Raw genomic sequence first — 27,917 nt, forward strand, 5'->3', positions numbered from 1 at the left:
GTATTGGTTAAAGGCTTTTCCACATTCTTGACATTTTTAGGGTTTCTCTCCAGAATGAATTCTTTGATGGATAGAAAGGTTTGAGTGCCAGTTAAAGGCTTTTCCACATTCTTGACATTTGTAGGACTTCTCTTCAGAATGAATCCTTTTATGTCTAAAAAGGTGAGAGTACTGTCTAAAGGATTTGCCACACTCTTCACACTTGTAGGGTTTCTCTCCAGAATGTTTTCTTTGATGTTTAGTAAGGGTGGAACTAAGACTAAAGCCTTTTCCACATTCCTGACATTTGTAGGGTTTCTCTCCAGAATGAATATTTTGGTGTCTAGAAAGGGTTGAGGAGTGGTTAAAAAATTTGCCACATTGTTGACATTTGTAGGGTTTCTCTCCAGAATGAATTCTTTTATGAACAGAAAGATTTGAGTACTGGTTAAAGGCTTTGTCACATTCTTGGCATTTGTAGGGTTTCTCTCCAGAATGAATTCTTTGATGCACAGAAAGGTTTGAGCTCTGGTTAAAGGCTTTTCCACATACTTGACATTTGTAGGGCTTCACTCCAGAATGAATTCTTTCATGTCTAGTAAGAATTGAGTACCGGTTAAAGGTTTTGCCACATTGTTCACATTTATAAGGTTTCTCTCCAGAATGAATTTTTTGATGTTTAGTAAGATCTGAACTAAGGTTAAAGACTTTCCCACATTCTTGACATTTGTAGGGTTTGTCTCCAGAATGAATTTTCTGATGTCTAGAAAGGGTTAAAGAACTAGTAAAGTTTTTTCCACATTCTTGACATTTGTAGGGTTTCTGTCTAGAATCAATTATTTTACATCCAGAAAGGTGTGAGTACTGATTGGCAAGTGTGGCACATTCTTCATAAAGGTAGGGTTTTCCTATAGTATCAGTGCTTCTATGGTTATAACATGTTGATCTGTGGCTAAGACAATTGCCATAATTTTTATACTTGTAGAGTTTTACTCCAGTGTGAAGTCTCCTATGCTTAGAGAGGCTTGAACAAAATTTGAATACTTTGCTACCCTCTTTACATTTGTACTGTTTTTCTCCAATATGAATTATCTTATTTTTAGTAATGTGTGAGCATAGGTTGGAGGCTTTCCCATACTTTTTACACTTAAAAGTTCTCTCTATGGTATACATCATCTTATGTCTATTTAGATTTGACAGTTGTCTGAAGACTTTCAAGCATTTACTACGTTGGAAGACTTTCCCATGGGTAGCTGTTAAACATTGGTCAAGTCCACTGTCACATACTTTCTGCTGCTTACACTCATACACACTTTCCCAATGTTTTGTTAAGTTTAAATTCTCAGGTCCACAGCTTTGATATCCTCTCAGAATCATCTCTGGGAATAAAATATTTGTGTCCAGATCTTGCAAATAATCTTGGCCAGGATGATTAGATATAGCTGGAAGAAATTTAAATGATAACAATTTTAGCCACTGACATTTTAATCAGAATTGAGTAGATATAGTTACACATTTTATCTGCAAAATCATGGCAAGTACATTAGGAAGATTGCATAATACGGTACACAGATACTAATTATCTTAAAGATAAATAAATGTTGCATGTATACACTGCATTTTGGGGAATTCTAAAAACCAGGTAAGAATTTGCAGCACAGCAGATGAGTAGAAGTTGTAGAGTCAACATAGAGGCTAGGCGCACTGGCTCATGTTTGTAATCCTAGCACTCAGAGACATTGCGGTGATGGAATCACTTGAGCACAGGTGTTTTGAGATTAACCTGAGCAAGACTGAGACCCCATTTCTACCACAATAGAAAAATTAGTCAGAAATGGTGGCACATGGCTATAATCGTAGCAATTCATGAGGCTGAAGGAAGAAGATCTGTTTAGCCCAGACTGAGGATACTGTGAGCTATGACAACACAGCACTTTACCCAGGGTGACAGAAACTCAGTCACAAATAAATAAATAAATAATTAATACATAAATAAATTTGTGTGGTTGTATGTATATATACACGTAAATATATTTGACATTTGTAAGGTTTCTCCAGAATGAATTCTTTGATGTACAGAAAGGTTTGAGTACCGGTTAAAGGCTTTGCCACATTCTGGACATTGGTAGGGTTTCTCTCCAGAATGAATTCTTTGATGTACAGAAAGGTTTGAGTACCGGTTAAAGGCTTTGCCACATTCTGGACATTGGTAGGGTTTCTCTCCAGAATGAATTCTTTGATGCACAGAAAGGTTTGAGTACCGGTTAAAAGCTTTGCCACATTGTTGACATTTGTAGGATTTCTCTCCAGAATGAATTCTTTGATGTCTAGAAAGGTTTGAGTACTGGTTAAAAGCTTTGCCACATTCTGGACATTTGTGGGTATATTTATTTATTATTTTAGAGACATTATTTATTTCTTTGTAGCCCTTGGTAGAATGTTGCGGCCTCACCACGCACAGCAGCCTCCAGCTTTTGGGCTTAGGTGATTCTCTTGCCTCAGCCTCTTGATTAGCTGGTACTACAGGCGCCCACCACAACGCCAGGCTATTTTTTTTGTTGTTGTTGCAGTTTGGCAGGGGCGGGGTTTGAATCCGCCACCCTTGGTATATGGGGCTGGCACCCTATTCACTGAACCATAGGCGCTGCCCATCCCACACAAATTTATTTATGTATTGATTTTTGTATTATGTATTGAAAATAATAAAAGGAAAAAAATTAGTAAATAAAAAATATTATGGAAAGAGCAAAATAGAATGGAAAGAATTTAGTCATAGTTAATCACCACAGACTTTACCCCATCTTAATACAGCATGGTGACAACGGAAGTAAACTTCCAAATCTCAGCTTGTTCCTTAAAAGCAAAAGAGGTACAACTGTGTTAATCTTTCTTGCTTTTGAGGGCCTTTCCAAAGAAAGGCTGCTGTCTCCCTTGAGTGAGGGTGCTGAAAGAAATGGTGCCTTAGTTCATAAGACAAACTGAGGGCACTGAAACCAAAGGTAAAATATTGTTACAGCAGCAGAGACTCCAATACAACAGGCAGATTCTGGTCTAGCAAGTGATGACAAGCTCCTATGACATGCGGGAAAATGCTTCAACTCAAAAATAACCACACAATTTCACAGACAAAGCATGTCAGAATGTAATAGTCCTGGGGGGGGAGGGGGGAGAGGGAGTGTGGCTCATTGAGTAGGGTGAAGGTCCCATATATTAAGTATTAAGGGTGGCGGATTCGAACCCGGCCCCAGCCAAACTGCAAAAACAAAAAAATTGCCAGGTGTTGTGGCAGGCACCTATACTCCCAGCTACTTGGGAGGCTGAGGCAAGAGAATCACCTAAGCCCAAGAGCTGGAGGTTGCTGTGAGCTGTGAGGCCACAGCACTCTACCAAGGGTGACAAAGTGAGACTGTCTCAAAAAAAAAAAAAGATGTAATAGTTCTTTCTTAGGACAACATGTTTCAGAATGTTGCAGGATACAACCATATCACCAAATTTGTGAAAGGTGGCTTTTCTAATTCTCAAAAATCAATGACACATTATAATTTACAAAATGTTAGGGTGCCAAAACACAAAGAAACTAAGTAAATAATCTCGAATCAATCATAAAAAATAGCTAGGAGAAATACAAAGAGTCCCCTAATAAGTCAGATGAGGATCAAGGACTTGCAAGTCACACACGAGAAGAAAATACTGAACACAGCCAGAGAAAATAAATGCATTACTATAAGCATGCCCCTGTGTGATTACTAATGGATTAATCAACATAAACTTTCCACATCATGGTGGCACCTGTAGCTCAGTGAGTAGGGCGCTGGCCACATACACCCAGGCTGGCGGGTTTGAACCTGGGCCTGGGCCAGCTAAACTACAGTGACGACTGAAACAACAACAACAAAAAATAGCTGGGCATTTGTGGCAGACACCTGTAGTCCCAGCTACTTGGGAGGCTGAGGCAAGAGAATCACTTAAGCCCAAGAGTTGGAGGTTGCTGTGAGCTGTGACACCACAGCACTCTACTGAGGGCAACATAGTGAGACTCTGTCTCAAAAAAAAAGAAAAAAAGGCAGTACCTGTGGCTCAAGGAGTAGGGTGCGGTGGCCCCATAAACTGGGGGTGGCAGGTTCAAGCCTGGCCCCAGCCAAAACTGCAAAACAAAACAAAACAAAACAAAAACAAAAACCAAAAAACTTTCCATATCAAAAAAGAGTTGGTAATATAGTCAAAGTACTGAAAGAACAACAACTTCAAAGGACATATACGATATCCAGCAAAACTGCCCTTCCAAATGATGAAAAAAATAAATATTTATCAAGATAGATGCTGAAAGCTGCCACACAAGAAATGTCAAAAGAAGCCCCTTTCATTGATAATGAAATGATTCTAGACAACAATACTAAATTATGCAAAGATAAATAAGCACTCTACAGAGGGCAACATTGTGACACTCTGTCTTAAAAAAAAAAATCTCTTTTCTAGATAACTACAATGTTCCACTGTGAATGTGGACCAATCCAAAGCAAGTATTTTATTCTCACTTGGTCACCTGGGTAGAGTGACATGGTGTCACAACTCATAGCAACCTCAAACTCTTGGGCTTAAGCCATTTTCTTGCCTCAGCCTCCCAAGTAGCTGGGACTAAAGGCTCCCACAACAATGCCCAGATATTTTTTCCGTTGTTCTTGTTGCAGTTGTCATTGTTGTTTAGCTGATCCAGGCCGGGTTCGAACCCAGCCTGGGTTCGAACCCAGCCTTGGTGTATGTGGCCGGCTCCAAAACCACTGTGCTACAGGCGCCGAGTCTCTCTCTCTTTTTTTTAAGAGTCTGCTTTTTTTGTTTTTTTCTTTTTTGAGACAGAGCCTCAAGCTGTCACCCTGGGTAGAGTGCTATGGCATCACAGCTCACAGCAACCTCCAACTCTTGGGCCCAAGTTATTCTCCTGCTTCCACCTCCCAAGTAGCTGAGATGACAGGCGCCCACCACAATGCCCATCTATTTATTTATTTTTTTGGTTGCAGCCATCATTGTTGTTTGGCAGTCCCGGGCTGGATTCCAACCTGCCAGCTCAGGTGTATGTGGTTGGTGCCTTACCCACTTGAGCCACAGACGCTGAGCCAAGAGTCTCTCTCTTTTTTTTTTTTTTGTAGAGACAGAGTCTCACTTTATGGCCCTTGGTAGAGTGCCATGGCACCACACAGCTCACAGCAACCTCCAACTCCTGGGCTCAGCAATTCTCCTACCTCAGCCTCCTGAGTAGCTGGGACTACAGGCGCCTGCCACAACGCCCGGCTATTTTTTGGTTGCAGTTTTGGCCGGGGCCGGGATTGAACCCGCCACCCTCGGTATATGGGGCAGGCGCCCCACCGACTGAGTCACAGGCGCCGCCTGAGTCTCCTTTTTTTAAAGACCAAGTCTCACTTGGTAGAATGCCATGGCGTCATAGCTCACAGCAACCTCCAACTCTTGGGCTCAAGTGATTCTCTTGCCTCAGCCTCCCAAGTAGCTGGACTACAGGCGCCTGCCACAATGACTGGCTATTTTATTTTTGTTGTTGTTGAGACAGAGTCTCACTATGTTGCCCTGGGTAGAGTGCTCTGATGTCACAGCTCACAGCACCTCCAGTTCTTGCACTTAAGTGATTCTCTTGCCTCAGCCTCCCAAGTAGCTGGGACTACAGGCGCCCGCCACAATGCCCAGCTATTTTTTTAGTATACGTGCTGCCAAAGCGAGCATGATGCCTGGCTATTTTTTTGCGGTACTTGTCATTGTTGTTTGGCAGGCCCAGGCTGGATTCAAACTGGCTGGCTCTGGTTTATGTGGTTGGTGCCCTTAGCTACTGAGCTACAGGTACAGAGACATGCTTGGCTAAGACAGAGTCTCACTTTTGCTCACGCTGGTCTTGAACATGTGATCTTAGGGAATCCAACTGCTTTGGCCTCACAGAACGCTAGGATTAAAGGCATGAGCCCCTGCGCCCAGCCCCTATTTTCCTTAATATTAGTCAATATTTTGTTGAATGACAGCAGGTATACTGAATATTTTATGTAGTACTTGGCAATAAAATTTCATGGAAATATACAATTTATTAAAATGAAGTACTTATCAGAAAATGTTAATAGGGCGGCGCCTGTGGCTCAGTCGGTAGGGCGCTGGCCCCATATGCCGAGGGTGGCGGGTTCGAGCCCGGCCCTGGCCGAACTGGAACAAAAAAATAGCTGGGGCGTTGTGGCGGGCGCCTGTAGTCCCAGCTACTCGGGAGGCTGAGGCAGGAGAATCGCTTAGGCCCAGGAGTTGGAGGTTGCTGTGAGCTGTGTGATGCCATGGCACTCTACTGAGGGCCATAGAGTGAAACTCTGTCTCTAAAAAAAAAAAAAAAAAAAAGAAAATGCTAATAAACATTTAAAAACAATAAAGATAATTTTTATGTTATTAATATATTGCTCTTTTTACAAAAACTAAAAAGATTTAATTCACTCTTTAGAAGCAATCAAAAGCCTTACATTTATAAATAAAATAAAACCATGAACTTTGTAAAATATAATTCATACTATGTAAAATAAGCATTTGGGAAATATTAAAATATAATTTAGATACAGGTTGAGGAAAGCAATGACAATTCTCTTGATTTCTTTCTTTCTATTTTTTTAGAGACAGAGTCTCACTCTGTCGCCCTGGGTAGAGGGCTGTGGTGTCACAGCTCACAGCAATCTCTAGCTCTTGGGCTTAGGTGATTCTCTTGCCTCAGCCTCCCAAGTAGTGAGGACTATAGGCACGGGCCACAATGCCCGGCTACTTTTTGTTGCATTTTGGCCAGGGCCAGGTTCCAACTCACCAACCTTGGTTTATGGGGCCAGCACCCTACTCACTGAGCCACAGGCACCGCCCAATTCTCCTGATTTCTTTTTGCCTGTAGTAAACTAGAACTTTCAAGTGAGCCTTTTAATAAATAGGGAATGCCTACTCATTATCTAAATTACTTCTTATATAAGTTGAATTTCTAACACATAGTTCTGCATATTTAAATCTAAAATTACAGAAAATTTAATACAGAATAAAATCAAATGTGAAAATCAGCAAGATGGCAGAATAGCAGTCCCATGTTCATGTATTCCCCCCATGGTAGCAAAAATTTGGAAGCCCTCTATGGGGAAAAATGTTCCTTTTTTTTAGACAGAGTCTCATTATGTTGCCGTTGGTAGAGTGCCATTGCATCATAGCTCACAGCAAACTCAAACACTTGGGCTTAAACGATTCTCTTGCCTCAGCCACCCAAGTAGCTGGGACTACAGGTGCCTGTCACAATGCCCAGCTATTTTTTCTTTTTTCTTGTTGTTTTCATTGTTGTTTAGTAGGCCCAGGTGCATGTGGCCAGTGCCCTAACCATTGAGCAACAGGCACTGGGCCAGGGAAAAATGTTTTAATGACACCCCAGCATAGTGACTCACACCTGTCATCTCACCTACTTAGAGGCAGAGGATCACTTCAGTCCAGTAGTTTGACACCACCCTAGGCAATACGTGAGATGCCAACTAACAAAATATGATTTTATGAGAGCTTTAGAATGCTGTGAAATTCTAATGCCCTTAAGAAGGGTCATTTAGAGAAGGCAAACACTCATTCACTTGGCAAGCTAGAGGATCCCTTGTCCAAAGAATGACCTGCTCAATTTTATCCCACTGAGAATTCTGAAGTGACTATGTGGGCCCCTCCGACTTCTCCCAGCCATAACCTTGGGAGTGGTCCTAGCTATCCAGAGACCTGGAAGATGATGCACACCTGTGACCATGGAGACAGGCCTGCAGATCTTGGCACTTTGTGTGTGTGTGTATGTGTTTATGTAATTATTAGTGTGTATTTATATATATAGGTATATATGAATATATACATATATAGATACACATACAAATAGTAATATGTATAGCTATACATACATACACACACACTCATACACATGAAAACCTCCATAGTTGGCCATCTCCCTACATTGACCACCTCTTCATGCTGACCTCATTTTCATAAGCTAGACATGCAGTACATGTGTGTATTGGTATAGCAGGCCTAGCTCCTTATGCTACTCACCTCTGTGTATTGAGAAGTTTGTTTTTTTTTTTTGTAGAGAGAGAGTTTCACTTTATGGCCCTCGGTAGAGTGTCGTGGCATCACACAGCTCACAGCAACCTCCAACTCCTGGGCTTAGGCAATTCTCCTGCCTCAACCTCCCGAGTAGCTGGGACTACAGGCACCCGCCACAAGGCCCGGCTATTTTTTTGTTGCAGTTTGGCCGGGGCTGGGTTTGAACCCGCCACCCTCGGCGTATGGGGCCGGCGCCCTGCTCACTGAGCCACAGGCGCCACTCGACAAGTTTGTTATAGTTCCTTGAGTGGTCAATTTTAAGAGTTTCTGCTGCATGTATGTGTATGTGTGTGTGTGTGTTTGTGTGAGTATGAATAAGCATATCCTAAGCCACGGACAATTAAAAAATTAGAGTTATTTTGTAATAACAAGGATGTTAATATATCTTCAGGAATATACTACATTCCCCCAATGACATAGTATATTTAGGAAATGTAGCTACCAGATACGGGGCCTCATATTTCTAATCCTAATACACAGGCAGGCCAAGGCAGGTAGACTGCAGGAGCTCAGAAGTTCAAGACCAGCCTGGGGAAGAGGGCGATACCAACTCTACTAAAAATCACAAAATTAGCCAAATGTAGTGGAGGGCTCCTGTATTCCCAGATACTCAGTAGGATGAGGCAAGGGGATTCCTTGAGGCCAAGATTTCAAGGTTGCTGTCAGCTTTAAGGCCACGATGAGACTTTGTTTAAAAAAAAAAAAAAGAAAGAAAGAACAAAAAAGAATTTTAGGGAGTAGATACCTATAACTATACCTGTAGTCCAAGCTACTCGGGAGGCTGAGGCAAGAGAATCGCCTAAGCCCAGGAGTTGGAGGTTGCTGTGAGCTGTGTGAGGCCACGGCACTCTCCTGAAGGCGATAAAGTGAGACTCTGTCTCTTAAAAAAAAAAAAAAAATTTCTAAATATATTTTCCACAGAATCTTATTTGTAACCTTCATAGTATAAAAATATATAAAGCAGAAAATATACAACAACTATTTGTGGTATTCCTGGAAATTCTGAAAAAAACACTAATATCACCATTTCACTTACATATTTTGGATATGATGCTGAAGAAAAACAAACTTTTTTTCAGATACAGTCTCATTCTGTTGCCCATGCTAGAGTATCGTAGGATTAGCTTAACTCACAGCAACCTCAAACTCCTGGGTTCAAGCAGTTCTCCAGCCTCACCTCTACCCACTTACTCCCATTAGGTGGGACCAAAGGCAACAACTACAATGCCTGGATAATTTTTCTATTTTTAGGACAGATAGGGTTTCACTCTTGTTTACACTGGTCTCACATTCCTGAGCTCAAGCAATCACCCCACTTTGGGTCTCAGAGTGCTAGGATTACAGGTGTGAGCCACCACACCCAGCATAAAGAACATTAAAAGAACATTTTTTCTCAGAGATACTAAAAAATACAACATTTTTTTTTTTTATGTCCTTAAAAGCAATGGAAGAGCAGTCACAACTTGCAGTCACATGGAAGCCACAGGAAGTTCCTTTATTCTCACTGTAATCCAGCAGGAATATTACTGAAAAAGTCCTTCTGAAAATTAAAACCAAGAGCAGGCATAGTGGCTCACAACTGTAAACCTAGAACTCTGGGAAGCAAAGGTAGGACAATTGCTTCAGCTCACAAGTTTTAGATCAGCTTTAGGAAGTGTGAGACCCCCTTTCTACTAAAAAATAGAAAAACCATTAACCAGGCATTGTGGAGAAACCTGTATTCCCAGCTATTTGGGAGGCTGAGAGAGAAAAAGGTCACTGTAGTGTGAGGCAAGAGAGTGAGATTCTGTGTCAATAAGGAAATACAAATAAGAAAACAAGAATAGAGATGCCCTTATGTAAGAACAAGAGAAAGAAACCCAGGATTCTCAGAAATCATTTACACTTAAGCTGAGCTTTCCTAATCACATTGCATTGTGTGGTTTTCTCCTTGTACTTTGGACCACTGACCAGTGTTATCTGCTTCATTCCCTCCAACCTACCTGGGGCCTTGACCACTGTATGGTGTGTCTTCACCTTCCAGGGTTCTTTGCTTTGCTCCAGACAGGTGATGAGGTCTGGCTTAGAGACAGAAAGACCTGTTTTATTAGAAAAAAGAAACATGACTCTTGTTGGGATTCTTCAAGTGGCAATCTATTACCTTGCTAAACTAGAGAAAAAGAACATTTTAGAAGATCCTGAAATAATAACCCCCAGACTGTTCCTTACAGAAACTTTAGAATCCTTAAAAAGTATTTAATGCTGGAGGACTCTTAACTCCACTACCCAGTACTACTGAAGTTAAAATTTGATGCTAGAAATCAGATTTAAACCTATGGGTAACAATCTTTGGCACCAAATTTCTGAAATTATCATTAATGTAGTGAAAGACATAAGTCAGCTCAAAAAAGGATATGAAAATAAAACATCTACAATATCAAGATATTTTAAAGTTTTCCTTAGAAATAAGAACCTGATCCTCATGCACAGACACAGTCAAAGACGAGACTGAATAAAAACATTCTTCTACAAAGAGAAGATATAAATTGCTTGGTGTAGACCTGGAACTGTGTATTCAAGTTATCCTCACCTAGGAAGACCAGGTGTCTGTAGGTCTCTAACATGACATCCCGATACAAATTCTGCTGAGCAGGGTCCAGGCAATCCCACTCATCCATAGAGAATTCTATAGACAAGTCTTTGAATGTCACCACTCCCTGAAAGAAAAGCATATTTACCAAGAAGCCAAGGGGAGATGGAATTTCACATTTAGTTAAATTGCTGACTTATATGAGTTACTAGAATTACCTAATAAGTATAGAAGAGATATATTCAGGCTTGGTGCCTGTGGCTCAAGTGGCTAATGCACCAGCCACATACACCTGAGCTGGCAGGTTCGAATCCAGCCCAGGCCTGCCAAAGAACAATGACAGCTGCAACCAAAAAATAGCCAGTTGTTGTGGCAGGTGCCTGTAGTCCCAGCTACTTGGGAGGTGGAGGCAGAAGAATCACTTGAGCCCAGGAGTTGGAGGTTGCTGTGAACTGTGATGCCACAGGACTATACCCTGGGCGACAGCTTGAGGCTCTGTCTCAAAAAAAAAAAAAAAAAAAAGAAGAGAGATATTCTGTCATGTGTTGTCTAACACTGAATAATGGGGATGATAGAACATCCACAAAACCAGTGTATGCACTATACTTTTTTGGTTGACACAGTAGAAATGAAAGGCCACCAATACTGGCGTGTAGATTTTTGTGCTTTATTAATGTCATACAGTATAAATTGTGTACTTTTTTTTTGAGACAAGAGTCTCACTTTATTGCCCTTGGTAGATTGCCGTGGCATTACAGCTCACAGCAACCTCCAACTCCTGGCCTTAAGCGATTCTCTTGCCTCAGCCTCCTGAGTAGCTGGGACTACAGGTGCCTGCAGAACTCCCAGCTATTTTTTTTGTTGCAGTTTGGATGGGGCCAAGTTCGAACTCACCACCCTCAGTATGGGGCAGGCACCCACCCACTGAGCCACAGGCACTGCCCAAGTTGTGTATGTTCTTTGATTTTTTTTTTTTTTGAGACAGAGCCTCAAGCTGTTGCCCTGGGTAGAGTGCTGTGGCATCACAGCTCATAGCAACCTCCAATTCCTGGGCTTAAGCGATCCTCTTGCCTCAGCCTCCCAAGTAGCTGGGACTGCAGGTGCCTGCCACAACATCTTCTCAGACATTGCAAAGGTGTTTTTTCTACAGACAAAAGTGATGAATACAGAATAAAGTTCTCCAAAGGGTGCCTCAGGAACCTTTGTGAACTGGAGTGGCCAGCGTTTGGTGTAGGCTGGCCCCCTACAGGTTCCTTTGATCCTTTCTTATTCTGACAGGTTTGGAAAGCAGTCACTGGAAAGCCTGGTCACCCCTATCAGTTTCCTTACATTGATGTATGGACCAAGGTGGTGAATAATCCCCCTTCCCCCTTGGCTCTGCACCTCTTCTCTCCATCTAGGAACCACAAAGGCCCCTTCAAAGTGCCACCCCATCCTCACAGCGCCTGAGGAGGCAGAGGCTCCTAACATTAACCCTTGGCTTTACCATCCTTCTGGCCCTTCAGCCCCTCCCATGGTCTCTCCCCCACATATGTAGGTGTGATCCTCTTCTGGTCCCCCAGAGACTCCCTCCCCTAAATCCTCTACATCCCCACCTGTACCCGATCTCTCCCCGCTGCACAAAAGCCCCAGGAGAATTTGTTTATGTTTCCTGTACTACAAATGACCTTTATAATTGGAATCAACAAAACCCCCCATTTTCAGAGAAACCTCAGGCCCTCATCTCTCTCTTAGAATCTGTCTTTTTCACCTATCAGCCTACTTGAGATGATTGTCAGCAACTTTTACAGACTCTCTTCACTACCAAAGAGAGAAAGTGTATTCTTAGTGAGGTTCGTAAGTCATCCAGGAAGGGACACATTCCCTGACTACCAAGAATGGGCTGAGCGAGTTTTCCTATCTAAATGCACCGGCTGGGATCCAAAAACAATGAAGGTAAGAGGTCCCTAGATACTTATTGCCAGACTCTTCTGACCAGCTTGCGGAGGGCTGCCCCAAAACCTACCAACCTGTCTAAGGTAGGCAAAGTCCGTCAAGAGCCCACAGAGTCCACCTCAGCTTTCCTAGAGAGGGTCCTCGAGGCATATCAGACTTATACCACTATAGACCCAGATGCACCCCCAACGGGCAATAAATATGCTTTTGTTATGCAGCCAGCCCCAGACATCAGAAGAAAATTACAGAAGTTAGAAGGCTTAGAGGGAAAGAACAGGGAGGAACTCACAAGTGTGGCACAAAAGGTTTATAATAATAAGGAAGCTCCAGAAGAAAAAGTAGCCAGAAGATTAGGAAAAGTAACTATCACTGCCTTGCCAGCGAACCTACAGGAGAGGGAGCTCTAGGACAGGGAGGGAGGGAGTCAGTCAATGGCCGCGCCTAGGAATGAATCAACGAGCCTACGGCAAGCTACAACAAGGAACAGGGACACTGTAAAGACCAATGTCCACATAATCCTAGGAAAAAGGGGCAAAAGACTAAACCTATCCTGTCCATAAATGAAGACTGAGGCGGCCATGGCTCCTTACCCATTTGTCCCCAGGAGCCTGCGGTAACTTTTTTTGTTTGTTTGTTGTTTTGAGACAGTCTCACGGTGGTGCCCTTGGTAGAATGCATCACAGCCCACAGCAACCTCAAACTCTTGGACTTAAGTGATTCTCTTGCCAAGTAGCTGGGACTACAGGCACCCACCACAACACCCATCTGTTTTTTGATTGTAGTTAGCATTGTTGTTTGGCAGGCCCAGGCTGGGTTTGAACCTGCCAGCTCTGGTGTATGTGGCTGGCACCCTAGCTGCTTGAGCCACAGGCGCCAAAACTTAAAGATTCACTTTGGGACAACCGACTACAGTTTATGACCCTCATCATGTCTTGCCCCTACTTCAGCAAAATAAATATATCAAGGTATATTACTTACTAATCCTGAAATATGATTAGAAGCGGAAGTTGGACTGAACCCAGCCACTCTACTTCTTAACCTTAATAAGAACTAAAAGTAGCCGGGCGTTGTGGCGGGCGCCTGTAGTCCCAGCTACTCGGGAGGCTGAGGCAAGAGAATCGCTTAAGCCCAGGAGTTGGAGGTTGCTGTGAGCTGTGTGATGCCATGGCACTCTACCGAGGGCCATAAAGTGAAACTCTTGTCTCTACAAAAAAAGAAAAAAAAAAAAAAGAACTGAAAGAACAGCAATGTCTAGAGGTAATTAAACAAGTCTTTTCTAGCCAAGGAGACCCTTCCGAAGAGGTAGACTGGACTCCGTGTATAGACAGAAGCAGTTATATTGAAAACAGAACTGGAAATAGTGACTGCAGAAGGGCGGGTAGAAATGAAAGCCCTTCCACCAGGGACTTTGGCCCAAAAGCTGAATTACTTATCCTAACAAGGACATTAGAACTGTCAAAAAGAAAATTTTCTTATCTAATTCTTCATATTTAAAATGCCATATTAGAGGCCAAGCACAGTGGCTCATGCCTGTAATCCGAGCACTCTGGGAGCCTGAAGTGGGAGGACTGCATGAGCTCATGAGTTCATGATCTCAAGACCAGCTGGAGCCAGAGAAAGACTTCGAGACCTCATCTCTAAAAAAATAGGAAAGTGTTATGGTGGGTGCCTGTAGTCCCAGCTACTTGGGAGGCTGAGGCGAGAGAATCGCTTAAACCCAGGAGTTTGAGGTTGCTGTGAGCAGTGATGCCACAGCACTCTACCGAGAGAGACAAAGTGAGACTCTGACTCAAAAACAAAATGCCATATTAAAAAAACAAAGATTACTAGAAGAAGAAAAAAAGATACTAAAAAGAGTTCAGAAGTTTTACAACTATATGAAGCAGACTTCTTCCCCAGAAGGTGGCAGTCATGCACTGCCCAGGACACCACAAAAGACAATCCTGTGCCCAGAGAAATCAGAGCGGACTTTGAGGCAAAGCAAGCTGCAAGACTGACAGTATCGGCCCCCTTAATGCCACCGCTACACCTATCTGATTTCAATGCCACCTATAAGACAAGACATTAAAAAAAAAAAAAAAAAGAAAAATTCCATGATAAAAAATAAGAGTTGACTCGGCTTGGTGCCCATAGCACAGTGGTTATGACGCCAGTCACATACATCGAGGGTGGGCGGGTTCAAACCTGACGTAGGCCAACTAAACAACAATGATAATTGCAACAATAAATAGCCGGGTGTTGTGGCGGGTGCCTGTAATTCCGGCTGAGGCAAAAAGAATCACTTGAGCCCAAGAGTTGGAGGTTGATGTAAGCTGTGACGCCACAGCACTCTACCAAGGGTGACATAGTGACACTGTCTCCAAAAAAAAACAAAAGGGTGGCTTCAGTGGCTCAAGCAGATAAGGTGCCAGCCACATACACCGGAGCTGGCAGGTTCGAATCCAGCCCAACCCGCCAAAGAACAATGATGGCTGCAACCAAGAAATAGCTGGGTGTTGTGGTGGGCGTCTGTAGTCCCAGCTACCTGGGAGGCGGAGGCAGGAGAATCGCTTGAGCTCAGGAATTGGAGGTTGCTCTGAGCTGTGATACCATAGCACTCTGCCCAGGATGACAGCTTGAGGCTCTCAAAAAAAAAAAAAGAAGAGCTGACTCGACCACAGGCTAAGAAGGGATCATACAACGCAGAAGTCTAACACCTCAGGTAATTAAAGGACTTCATAACATGACACCTTCTGCTAAAAGCCTTAACTGAGTTCCTTCCGTAAGTTGGAAACAGGCAACTCACCCAGATAATCAAAAATAAATATTCAGTGTTTGCTTTGGACAAGAACCAACCTCAAAACAGACAACAGATCTAAAAAAACCACTCTGAACATACCATAAGATAATGCCCTTTGAAAACTAGCTGATAGACTTCAAATGCCCTCATCCAAAAGTCTGAAATATTTACTAGTGTTAATGGATACTGTTTAAAGATATGTAAAAGATTTTGCTATGCAAACAAAGAAAACAACAGAAGTAATAAACGTCCTTCTGAAAAGCATTATACCCCATTATGAGCTCCCCAGGTGTCTTCAAAGTAATAACCGTCCCTCTCTTATGGCAGAAGTTACACAGCATGGAAGCAAATTTTTGAAAAGTAACGAGAAATTGACTACAGCCTGGAGACCTAAATCATCTGGAAAAGATTAAAAGAAAATAAATGAGCTAAAAAACAAAATTGCCAAACTATGCCAAAAGATCCATTTACATTAAAACCAGGTACTGCCCTTCCAATTAGGTGTCCTTTACCTGTCAATAAAGGTAGCCCCCTAGAAGCAGGCTCAATTGCATTTCTTACAAAGTTGTTCATAAGAAACTCTTTCTGGTCGTGTCCCTAGCTCAGTGGGTAGGGTGCCAGTCACATACACGCAGGCTGGCAGTTTTGAACCCGGCCCCGGGGCCAACTAAAACAACAATGACAATTGCAACAAAAAAATAGGTGGGCATTGTGGCAAGTGCCTGTAGTCCCAGCTACTTGGGAGGCTTAAAGGAGAGAATTGCTTAAGCCAGAGAGTTGGAGGTTGCTGTGAGCTGTGATGACACAGCACTCTACCGAGGGCAACATAATGAGACTCTGTCTCAAAAAAAAAGAAAATGAAACTCTCTCAGGTAGTCTCAATTCTTTTTTTGAGACAGAATCTTACTGTGTCACACTCCGTAGAGTGCCATGGCATCAGAGCTCACAGCATCCTCCAACTCTCTGGCTCAAGCGATTCACTTGCCTCAGCCTCCTGAGTAGCTGGAACTATAGGCACCTGCCACAACACCTGGCTATTGTTAGAGACGAGGTCTCGCTCTTGCTCAGGTTGGTTTCCAACCTGTGAGCTCAGGTCAATCCGCATGCCTCAGCCTCCCAGAGTGCTAGGATTACAGGCATGAGCCATGGGCTTTCGGCCTAGGCAGTCTCAATTCAAATGTCAGGGCAAGCTGAATATAATGTTTAAGTGCAAAAGTATGTGCAACAAATGCAGCAAGTGGTATCTCTTATTCACAAGTTCTCTCTTCCCAGACCTCAGTCAAACCCTACAGAAAATTTACATGCCTTTTGTCCTACTAACCAAGTCCAGCTCAAAGTCTGGAAAGAAGGGCCTGAGAAAAACAGCTGAAAGAAAAGTAAACTAGTCCAGGGCAGCGCTTGTGGCTCAGTGAGTCGGCCCCGGCCCCATATACTGAGGGTGGCGGGTTCAAACCTGGCCCTGGGGGAGGCACCTGTGGCTCAGTCGGTAAGGCACGGCCCCATATACCGAGGGTGGCAGGTTCAAACCTGGCCCCGGCCAAACTGCAACCAAAAAATAGCCGGGCGTTGTGGCGGGCACCTGTAGTCCCAGCTACTTGGGAGGCTGAGGCAAGAGAATCGCTTAAGCCCAGGAGTTGGAGGTTGCTGTGAGCTGTGTGAGACCACGGCACTCTACCGAGGGCCATAAAGTGAGACTCTGTCTCTACAAACAAAAAAAAAAAAAAAAAAAAAAAAACCTGGCCCTGGCCAAACTGCAACCAAAATAAATAAATAAATAAATAAAATTAAAAAAAAAGAAAAGTAAACTAGTCCAGAACATACACTCCACTCAAGCCGTATCTCACTCCAGAATAGTTTTGAGGCCCACAAAAACTAGACTGCCTCTCCTGGAGGAAGCACCAAGTTAAGACTGAAAAAATACAATCCCCAGTCACTGTCCTCTTAAGACTATACACAGTTGTGTGCTCACCCCTGATTTGTTTCAATAGAATTACTTCCGTAGAACAACTATTTATTTTATGCCTAATGGAGATGTGCACCCGCTAGAATTTATCAGAAATATCCCACTTTTCTATATATCCACAAGATTATCACATACTCAGATATTTATAGTTAAAAAACAACCACTACTGTCAAGAAAAAAAGATATATTTGGTATATAACTGAAAAGTGTAACTACTAGTCATAAATATATTACTTTTAAAAGGTGCCCATTCCGGGCCCAGCCCTGTCTAAAACTGCAAAAACAACAACAACAACAACAACAACAACAAAATAGCCGGGTGTTGTGGCGGGCACCTGTACTTCCAGCTACTCCGGAGGCTGAGGCAAGAGAATTGCCTAAGCCTAGGAGTTGGAGGTTGCTGTGAGCTGTGGGACGCCATACTGAGGGCAATAAAGAGATTCTGTCTCTTAAAAAAACAAAATAGGGTGGCGCCTGTGGCTCAGTGAGTAGGGCGCCGGCCCCATATACCGAGGGTGGTGGGTTCAAACCCAGCCCCGGCCAAACTGCAACAAAAAGATAGCTGGGTGTTGTGGCGGGAGCCTGTAGTCCCAGCTATCGGGAGGCTGAGGCAGGAGAATCGCCTAGGCCCAGGAGTTGGAGGTTGCTGTGAGCTGTGTGACACCGCAGCACTCTACCGAGGGCAATGGGGTGAAACTCTGTCTCTACAAAAAAAAAAAAAAAAAAAAAAATAAAGGCTCCATTCCAATATACTATCTTTAATAATTCCTTACTTAAATGTAACTTAACTGCCTTTGTACCTTATGTCATAGGCACACCAAGCTACCTTGAAGATAGATTTGGCACCCAGGCTTTTTCATGTATCCCTGCTACAACACAGGGAAACTTGTTCTCTAGGATTAACCCCTTTTAGGTGTCGCCAGTAGCTCACCCCCATGCTGAGGCTAGTGGGTTTGAACCTGGACTGAACGTAGACTGGGCCAGCTAAAACAATTACAACTGCAACAACAAAAAAATAGCCAGCCTTTGTGGCAAGCGCCTGTAGTCTCAGGTACTTGGGAGGCTGAGGCAAATGAATCGCATGAGCCACAGAGTTTGAGGTTACTGTGAGCTGTGATGGCACAGCACTCTACGAGGGTGGCATAGTGAGACACTATGCCACATTAAATAAAAATAAAAAATAAGGCAGCCATTAATTATATATTATTAAAAGTCAATTACTGATGTAAAAACTTTAAAAAATATATATTGCTTCAATTTATCTAAAAGTTCCCAAATCATCAAGTTAAATGTATAAATGACATACTCCAAATAATACAACGAACAAGAATTTTCAGAATATACAACAGTTCGTATCTAACATATTGTCATAATTAACTAAACCAAATCTTTTTTTTTTTAAATTAATTAATTAATTATTTATTTATTGTGGTTTTTGGCCGGGGCTGGGTTTGAACCTGCCACCTCCGGCATATGGGACCGGCGCCCTACTCCTTGAGCCACAGGCGCCGCACTTTTTTTTTTTTTTTTTTTTGAGATAGAGTCTCAAGCTGGCCCCCTGGTAGAGTGCGATGGTGTCACAGCTCGCAGCAACCTCCAACTCTCAGGCTTAAGCAGTTCTTTTGCCTCAGCCTCCCAAGTAGCTGGGACTACAGGCGCCAGACACAAAGCCCGGCTATTCTTTGGTTGGAGTTGTCACTGTTGCTTAACAGACTCAGGGCAGGGTCGGATCTGCCACCCTAGGTGTACATGGCCAGTGCCCTTGCCGACTGAGCTATAGGTGCTGCCAACTAAATCCAAATCTTAATAGTTATTCTTTTCTTTTTGAGACAGAGTCTATGTCACCCTCACTAGAATGCCATGGTGTCACAGCTCACAGCAACCTCAAAATCTTGGGCTCCAGATTCTCTTGCCTCAGTCTCCCAAGTAGCTGGGACTACAGGCACCCACCACAATGCCGAAGAAATGCTATTTTCTTGTAGTCATCATTGTGGTTGGCAGACCTGAGCTGTGTTCCAACCCTCCAGCTCCAGTGTATGTGTCTGGCACCCTAGCTGCTGAGCTACAAGCGCTGAGCCTTAATAGTTATTCTAATTTATATATTATATGCTTCTTATGTGTTACAAAAAACAATATATACCATTCATATGTACCCACTGTTTCATAAATTTCCAAAACCAAAATTAAACCGCACAGCCCTCATGTCAATCTAACTAACCATAACAATGATTTCCATTTGAAATAAATTTCATAGGGGGTGGAGCAAGATGGCAGCCGAGTAACAGCTTCCTTGCATCTGGGCACCGTGAGTCTGGGGATATAGGACTCCAGGCATCTCTGGCTGGTGGGATCTGCCTATCATCACCCCTGAGAGGATACAGGGAGTCAGCGAGAGACTTCTGGACCCCAAGAGGAGGACTAAAACAGTGGAAAACCGGCAAGTGGTCGCGTGTGTTCAATCCGCCTAAACCCGCCCGCAACTGTAAGTTCAGTAGCAGCGAGACTGCAAACCAGAAAGGCCTTACCTGTGAACTGTTTTGGTGTCTTTGGACTTGGCACTCAGCTGAACTGCCTTGGGGAGAGCCTGAGCGGGAGTGCGGAGAACTCTGGCCTTTGTCTAGGGCCCCAGTCTGAGCCGCTGAGCCAGACGGAGCTAATGGAGTTTGGCTCTGGGTCACAGGCAGACATTGTGAGCGATCTGCCCTGGCAAGCTCCGCCCTCAGGGTCGCAGAGCTAGAATTGGGTGGGAGCTGGTAACCCAGCGACCAAGTAGCCTAAGGGCGGGGTCTGAGCTGCCTTGCAGCCCTAACCCTCGGGGGCAGAGGGAGACCAGTTTTGACACACAGGGTAAGTGGATAGCCACTTCCGCAGTGATTCCAGCAACAAGCACTTCCCTGAGAAAGCTTCTGCTCAGTAAGTGAACAAGTTCAAAGTGCCTTTTAAGTGGGCTGAAGAGAGATTTAGGGTGTCTACCTGCTGGGGTTCGAGAAACTAGCAGCCTCCAGTCGTATCAGAACTGTGATTAACATCTCATACCCCAGAAGACCACGTGTTGCCCAGACAATATTCAATTCCATATACATACTGCTTTGTTTTTGGTTGCGTGTGTGTTTTTTTTTGTTTCTTTGTTTGTTTTTTTTTGGTTTGGTTGTTTTTTTTGTTTATTTTGACGTTCTAGATTGTTGTTTTGTTTTTTAAGTTCAACCTTTTCCATACAGATCCTTTTTCTTTCTCAATTTTTCTAGTTTAATTATAATTTCCCATTGCTGCCTATTTCAATAATCTGAACTTCATTTTTGTTAGTGTTTCTACCACTATTATTTGGTTTTTCCAGCCAATTTTATCCCGTAAAGTTTTCTGTTTGCTTGTTTTGGTTTGATTTATAGCATTTTTGTCTTTCCTCTCTACTTGGTGGAGGTAGGGTACTGTGTCTGATCAGGTTAGCAAAGAGCTGCTGACCTCAAGGGAACCACCCCACTTGGCACCCCCCAGAAGGTGTTTTTTTTTTTTAAGGTTGTATCAAAGTACCCTACTGTACACCTATATTGCTCTGTCTCCCTCTTTCTGTGCCTCTCTTCTTTTTGTCAATATTCCTTTCACCCAACCACTCTCCTTTCTCTATTTTTCTTTTTTTTCATTTTTTTTTTCTTATCACTCAGTCCTCATTTCTTTCATCGCTTTTTTGCTCTTAAACCTTCTCACCCTTCTGGTCCTGTAACCCTTAGTCCACAGGCACAAGAACTTAAAGAGCAAGAGGAATTGAAAGGAAAAATAGGGCAAGTAAACAGATAAAAGAAATCACCCATGAGTAAGAATCAGCAGAAAACTCCAGGCAACATGAAGAACCAGTCCAGAACTACCCCGCCAAGGGACCATGAGGTAGCTACTGCAGAGGATTCCACCTATACAGAAATGTTAGGAATGACAGAAAGGGAATTTAGAATACACATGTTGAAAACAATGAAGGAAATGATGGAAACAATGAAGGAAACTGTTAATAAAGTGGAAAACAACCAAAAGGAAATTCAAAAACAGAATCAAATAAGAGATGAACGATATGAAGAATATAAAAAGGATATAGCAGAGCGGAAGGAAATGAAACAGTCAATCAGGGAACTTAAAGATGCAATGGAAAGTATCAGCAACAGGTTAGACCATGCAGAAGAAAGAATTTCAGAGGTAGAAGACAAAGTTTTTGAGATAACTCAGATAGTAAAAGAGGCAGAAAAGAAGAGAGAGAAAGCAGAACGTTCACTGTCAGAATTATGGGACTTTATGAAGCGTTCCAACATACGAGTTATAGGAATTCCAGAAGGGGAAGAAGAATGCCCCAGAGGAATGGAAGCCATACTAGAGAATATTATAAAAGAAAATTTCCCAAATATTACCAAAGATTCTGACACACTGCTTTCAGAGGGATATCGGACCCCAGGTCGCCTCAACTCTAACCGAGCTTCTCCAAGACACATTGTGATGAACCTCTCCAAAGTCAAGACCAAAGAAAAGATTCTGCAAGCTGCCAGGAGTAAGCGCCAGTTGACATACAGGGGCAAATCCATCAGATTGACCGCAAACTTCTCTAATGAAACTTTCCAAGCAAGAAGACAATGGTCATCTACCTTTAATCTACTTAAACAGAACAATTTCCAGCCCAGAATTCTGTACCCTGCTAAGCTAAGCTTCAAAATTGATGGAGAAATCAAATCATTTACGGATATACAAACATTGAGGAAATTCGCCACAACAAGACCAGCTCTACAGGAAATACTTCAACCTGTTCTGCACACTGACCACCACAATGGATCAGCAGCAAAGTAAGAACTCAGAAATTAAAGGACAGAACCTAACCTCCACACTGATGCAAAAGATAAAACTAAGCAATGGACTCTCACAAAATAAGACGAATAGAATACTACCACACTTGTCAATTATCTCAATAAATGTTAATGGCTTGAATTCCCCACTGAAGAGACATAGATTGGTTGACTGGATTAAAAAACACAAGCCATCCATTTGCTGTCTGCAAGAAACTCACCTGGCTTCAAAAGACAAATTAAAGCTCCGAGTCAAGGGTTGGAAGACAATTTTTCAGGCAAATGGAATTCAGAAGAAAAGAGGAGTTGCAATCTTATTTTCAGACACATGTGGATTTAAAGCAACTAAAGTCAAAAAAGACAAAGATGGTCACTTTATATTGGTCAAGGGAAAAATACAACAAGAAGACATTTCAATTCTAAATATTTATGCACCCAATTTAAATGCTCCCAGATTCTTGAAGCAGACCTTACTCAGTCTGAGCAATATGATATCTGATAATACCATCATAACAGGGGACTTTAACACTCCTCTTACAGAGCTGGACAGATCCTCTAAACAGAAATTAAACAAGGATATAAGAGATTTAAATGAGACTCTAGAACAACTGTGCTTGATAGACGCATATAGAACACTCCACCCCAAAGATAAAGAATATACATTCTTCTCATCACCCCATGGAACATTCTCCAAAATTGATCATATCCTGGGACACAAAACAAATATCAACAGAATCAAAAGAATTGAAATTTTACCTTGTATCTTTTCAGACCATAAGGCACTAAAGGTGGAACTCAACTCTAACAAAAATGCTCGACCCCACCCAAAGGCATGGAAACTAAACAATCTTCTGTTGAATAACAGATGGGTGCAGGAAGAAATAAAACAGGAAATCATTAACTTCCTTGAGCATAACAACAATGAAGACACAAGCTACCAAAACCTGTGGGATACTGCAAAAGCAGTTTTGAGAGGAAAATTCATCGCTTTAGATGCCTACATTCGAAAAACTGAAAGAGAGCACATCAACAATCTCACAAGAGATCTTATGGAATTGGAAAAAGAAGAACAATCTAAGCCTAAACTCAGTAGAAGAAAAGAAATCTCCAAAATCAAATCAGAGATCAATGAAATTGAAAACAAAAGAATCATTCAGAAAATTAATGAAACAAGGAGTTGGTTTTTTGAAAAAATAAATAAAATAGATAAACCATTGGCCAGACTAACGAGGAATAGAAAAGTAAAATCTCTAGTAACCTCAATCAGAAATGATAAAGGGGAAATAACAACTGATCCCACAGAGATACAAGAGATCATCTCTGAATACTACCAGAAACTCTATGCCCAGAAATTTGACAATGTGAAAGAAATGGATCAATATTTGGAATCACACCCTCTCCCTAGACTCAGCCAGGAAGAAATAGAGCTCCTGAACAGACCAATTTCAAGCACTGAGATCAAAGAAACAATAAAAAAGCTTCCAACCAAAAAATGCCCTGGTCCAGATGGCTTCACTCCAGAATTCTATCAAACCTTCAAGGAAGAGCTTATTCCTGTACTGCAGAAATTATTCCAAAAAATTGAGGAAGAAGGAATCTTCCTCAACACATTCTATGAAGCAAACATCACCCTGATACCAAAACCAGGAAAAGACCCAAACAAAAAGGAGAATTTCAGACCAATCTCACTCATGAACATAGACGCAAAAATTCTCAACAAAATCCTAGCCAATAGATTACAGCTTATCATCAAAAAAGTCATTCATCATGATCAAGTAGGCTTCATCCCAGGGATGCAAGGCTGGTTTAACATACGCAAGTCTATAAACGTTATCCACCATATTAACAGAGGCAAAAATAAAGATCACATGATCCTCTCAATAGATGCAGAAAAAGCATTCGATAAAATCCAGCATCCTTTTCTAATTAGAACTCTGAAGAGTATAGGCATAGGTGGCACATTTCTAAAACTGATTGAAGCTATCTATGACAAACCCACAGCCAATATTTTACTGAATGGAGTAAAACTGAAAGCTTTTCCTCTTAGAACTGGAACCAGACAAGGTTGTCCTCTGTCACCTTTACTATTCAACATAGTGCTGGAAGTTCTAGCCAATACAATTAGGCAAGACAAGGAAATAAAGGGAATCCAAATGGGAGCAGAGGAGGTCAAACTCTCCCTCTTTGCTGACGACATGATCTTATACTTAGAGAACCCCAAAGACTCAACCACAAGACTCCTAGAAGTCATCAAAAAATACAGTAATGTTTCAGGATATAAAATCAATGTCCACAAGTCAGTAGCCTTTGTGTACACCAATAACAGTCAAGATGAGAAGCTAATTAAGGACACAACTCCCTTCACCATAGTCTCAAAGAAAATCAAATACCTAGGAATATACCTAACGAAGGAGGTGAAGGACCTCTATAAAGAAAACTATGAAATCCTCAGAAAGGAAATAGCAGAGGATATTAACAAATGGAAGAACATACCATGCTCATGGATGGGAAGAATCAACATTGTTAAAATGTCCATACTTCCCAAAGCAATCTACCTATTCAATGCCATTCCTATCAAAATACCAACATCATACTTTCAAGATTTGGAAAAAATGATTCTGCGTTTTGTATGGAACTGGAAAAAACCCCGTATAGCTAAGGCAGTTCTCTGTAATAAAAATAAAGCTGGGGGCATCAGCATACCAGATTTTAGTCTGTACTACAAAGCCATAGTGCTCAAGACAGCATGGTACTGGCACAAAAACAGAGACATAGACACTTGGAATCGAATGGAAAACCAAGAAATGAAACTAACATCTTACAACCACCTAATCTTTGATAAACCAAACAAGAACATACCTTGGGGGAAAGACTCCCTATTCAATAAGTGGTGTTGGGAGAACTGGATGTCTACATGTAAAAGACTGAAAGTGGACCCACACCTTTCCCCACTCACAAAAATTGATTCAAGATGGATAAAGGACTTAAACTTAAGGCATGAAACAATAAAAACCCTCCAAGAAAGCATAGGAAAAACACTGGAAGATATTGGCCTGGGGAAAGACTTCATGAAGAAGACTGCCATGGCAATTGCAACAACAACAAAAATAAACAAATGGGACTTCATTAAACTGAAAAGCTTCTGTACAGCTAAGGACACAATAACCAAAGCAAAGAGACAACCTACACAATGGGAAAGGATATTTGCATATTTTCAATCAGACAAAAGCTTGATAACTAGGATCTAGAGAGAACTCAAATTAATCCACATGAAAAAAGCCAACAATCCCTTATATCAATGGGCAAGAGACATGAATAGAACTTTCTCTAAAGACGACAGACGAATGGCTAACAAACACATGAAAAAATGTTCATCATCTCTATATATTAGAGAAATGCAAATCAAAACAACCCTGAGATATCATCTAACCCCAGTGAGAATGGCCCACATCACAAAATCTCAAAACTGCAGATGCTGGCGTGGATGTGGAGAGAAGGGAACACTTTTACACTGCTGGTGGGACTGCAAACTAGTACAACCTTTCTGGAAGGAAGTATGGAGAATCCTCAAAGCACTCAAGCTAGACCTCCCATTTGATCCTGCAATCCCATTACTGGGCATCTACCCAGAAGGAAAGAAATCCTTTTATCATAAGGACACTTGTACTAGACTGTTTATTGCAGCTCAATTTACAGTCGCCAAAATGTGGAAACAGCCTAAATGCCCACCAACCCAGGAATGGATTAACAAGCTGTGGTATATGTATACCATGGAATACTATTCAGCCATTAAAAAAAATGGAGACTTTACATCCTTCGTATTAACCTGGATGGATGTGGAAGATATTATTCTTAGTAAAGCATCACAAGAATGGAGAAGCATGAATCCTATGTACTCAATTTTGATATGAGGACAATTAATGACAATTATGGTTATGGGGGGGGAAACAGAAAGAGGGAAGGAGGGAGGTGGGTGGGGCCTTGGTGTGTGTCACACTTTATGGGGGCAAGACATGATTGCAAGAGGGACTTTACCTAACAATTGCAATCAGTGTAACCTGGCTTATTGTACCCTCAATGAATCCCCAACAATAAAAAAAAAAAAAAAAAAAAAAAAAAAAAAAAGAAATAAATTTCATAGATATGAAAACAAAATAAATAGAAGTAGAGAATGTGGTAGACACAGACACTCTTGCAACCTTTTTTAGCTGAGAACTGAGAATGCACTTTCCAACATAGGGGAAGGAAATTCATCAAACAGGCCAAACCAGAAATAGGGAATAAAGATAATAATCTTGAAAAAAAAACCAAGCAATCAGTGAGGCACTATAGAACAAGTTAATAGCATGTTTAATGATTTTTATGATGTTGATTTTGTTTCATTAACTTTCTAATTGTTATATGTATCTTGTCTTCATGTTGTTAATCAGATAAGTATAACTTTTTTTAGGACATTTTTGTAATTATTTCCTATATCACTTATTAAAATTTGTTAATAGACAAAACAACTTTTAAAAATTATTGTCGCGGGCGGCGCCTGTGGCTCAGTAGGAAGAGCGCCGGCCTCATATACCGAGAGTGGCGAGTTCGAACCCAGCCCCAGCCAAACTGCAACAAAAAAATAGCCGGCGTTGTGGCGGGTGCCTGTAGTCCCTCCCAGCTACTCGGGAAGCTGAGGCAAGAGAATCGCCTAAGCCGAGGAGTTGGAGGTTGCTGTGAGCTGTGTGACGCCCCAGCGCTCTACCGAGGGTGACAAAGTGAGACTCTGTCTCTAAAAAAAAAAAAAGAAAAAAAAATACTCTCTCTATTCCCCGGAATTGCTGGTCTTTCCAATAATAAAGCTTCCCCACAATCATCTCACTATCTCCGCGTTTAACAATGACAGGCAATAGAGCCACTTCCTGTTCACCAACACCATGAGCCACCACGCCTAATCCTAAATTTACGTTTAACAGGAGAATGGCAGGACTGGGGTCCCAGGACAGTCCCTCGGTGAACAAGCCCCACAAACCCAGCTGGGATTCTTCCCGCGGACCTTTCCATTGTCATCACCTGGGAGGGACTCCGGGTTCTGCAGGCACAGCTGCTCAAAGAGAGCTCTGGGCCGTGGTCTAATTAACCGCTCCAGGAAAGGGCCTGATCCCAGCTGCCTGCCCCACTCCACGTTTTGCCCAGAGGGGTCTGAGGGCCAAGGGGCGCCAGTAGCAAACTTTAATCAGAAGACTCTACTGCTGAAGTGAAATTGCCCGGTCCCGCCACAGCCACTTCAGGCTCCAACCACGCCCCTCCCCCTCTCAGGACACCCAGTCTCCTAGACTCACCATTTCCCAGCCTCCGGGATGTCCCGGTGTCCTCCCTACAGATCTCCCAGTACCTGCGGGTTACAGGGTGACAGAAGCTGCTGCAGAGACACCTGGATCGTTCGGGAGTTGCAAGAGTTGAAGAGCAGACCCGAGATCCGAGCCCTGCTCACCAGACAAAAGCTGCTCAGGATCCCTGACTCCCCACCTGCTTTCTGGCTGTGCATCTGATTGGACAGTTCATACTGGAGCATCTCTGATTGGATAGAGTCTCAGGCCCCACCTCTCTGTCCTTGAGTGACAGGAATTCCATAGAACTAGGGGCTGAATGAGACAGAATACTAACAGTTTCTTGATCACAGCACTTTTTATTTTTTTCTTTTCCTTTTATTGAGTAAAGGCAGGAACCACTACTTTCTTCATGTTGATATTCCAGGGCCACTGTGCT

General features: G+C 42.4%; 1 protein-coding gene across 3 annotated transcripts; it reads right to left on the minus strand.

Moving 5' to 3' along the window:
- On the minus strand, positions 1–27,660 carry LOC128572364 (zinc finger protein 98-like). Of its 3 annotated transcripts, none has more exons than XM_053572238.1 (4): positions 27,491–27,660; positions 10,679–10,805; positions 10,092–10,187; positions 1–1,421 (listed from the first exon to the last, which is right to left on the minus strand). In XM_053572238.1, exons 1-4 carry the CDS (start codon positions 27,491–27,493, stop codon positions 37–39), a joined length of 1,611 nt encoding a protein of 536 aa, XP_053428213.1. In that variant the 5' UTR covers positions 27,494–27,660; the 3' UTR covers positions 1–36. The 3 variants fall into 3 exon arrangements, 2 of the variants coding, with proteins under 2 accessions (XP_053428213.1, XP_053428214.1); XR_008376188.1 differs by lacking the exon at positions 1–1,421 and adding an exon at positions 5,486–6,335; XM_053572239.1 differs by lacking the exon at positions 10,679–10,805.
- Between the last annotated feature and the right edge of the window lie 257 nt (positions 27,661–27,917).

This window comes from Nycticebus coucang, chromosome 20, assembly GCF_027406575.1.
Source record: "Nycticebus coucang isolate mNycCou1 chromosome 20, mNycCou1.pri, whole genome shotgun sequence".
Lineage (NCBI taxonomy): Eukaryota > Metazoa > Chordata > Mammalia > Primates > Lorisidae > Nycticebus > Nycticebus coucang.

Excerpts from the sequence above, each read along its gene's own strand:
- LOC128572364 (XM_053572238.1), bottom strand. Across the intron at positions 10,188-10,678 it reads CAGACACCTGGTCTTCCTAG|GTCTTTCTGTCTCTAAGCCA; the intron begins GTGAGGATAACT and ends CTAATAAAACAG. Across the intron at positions 1,422-10,091 it reads TACAGTGGTCAAGGCCCCAG|CTATATCTAATCATCCTGGC; the intron begins GTAGGTTGGAGG and ends AATTTCTTCCAG.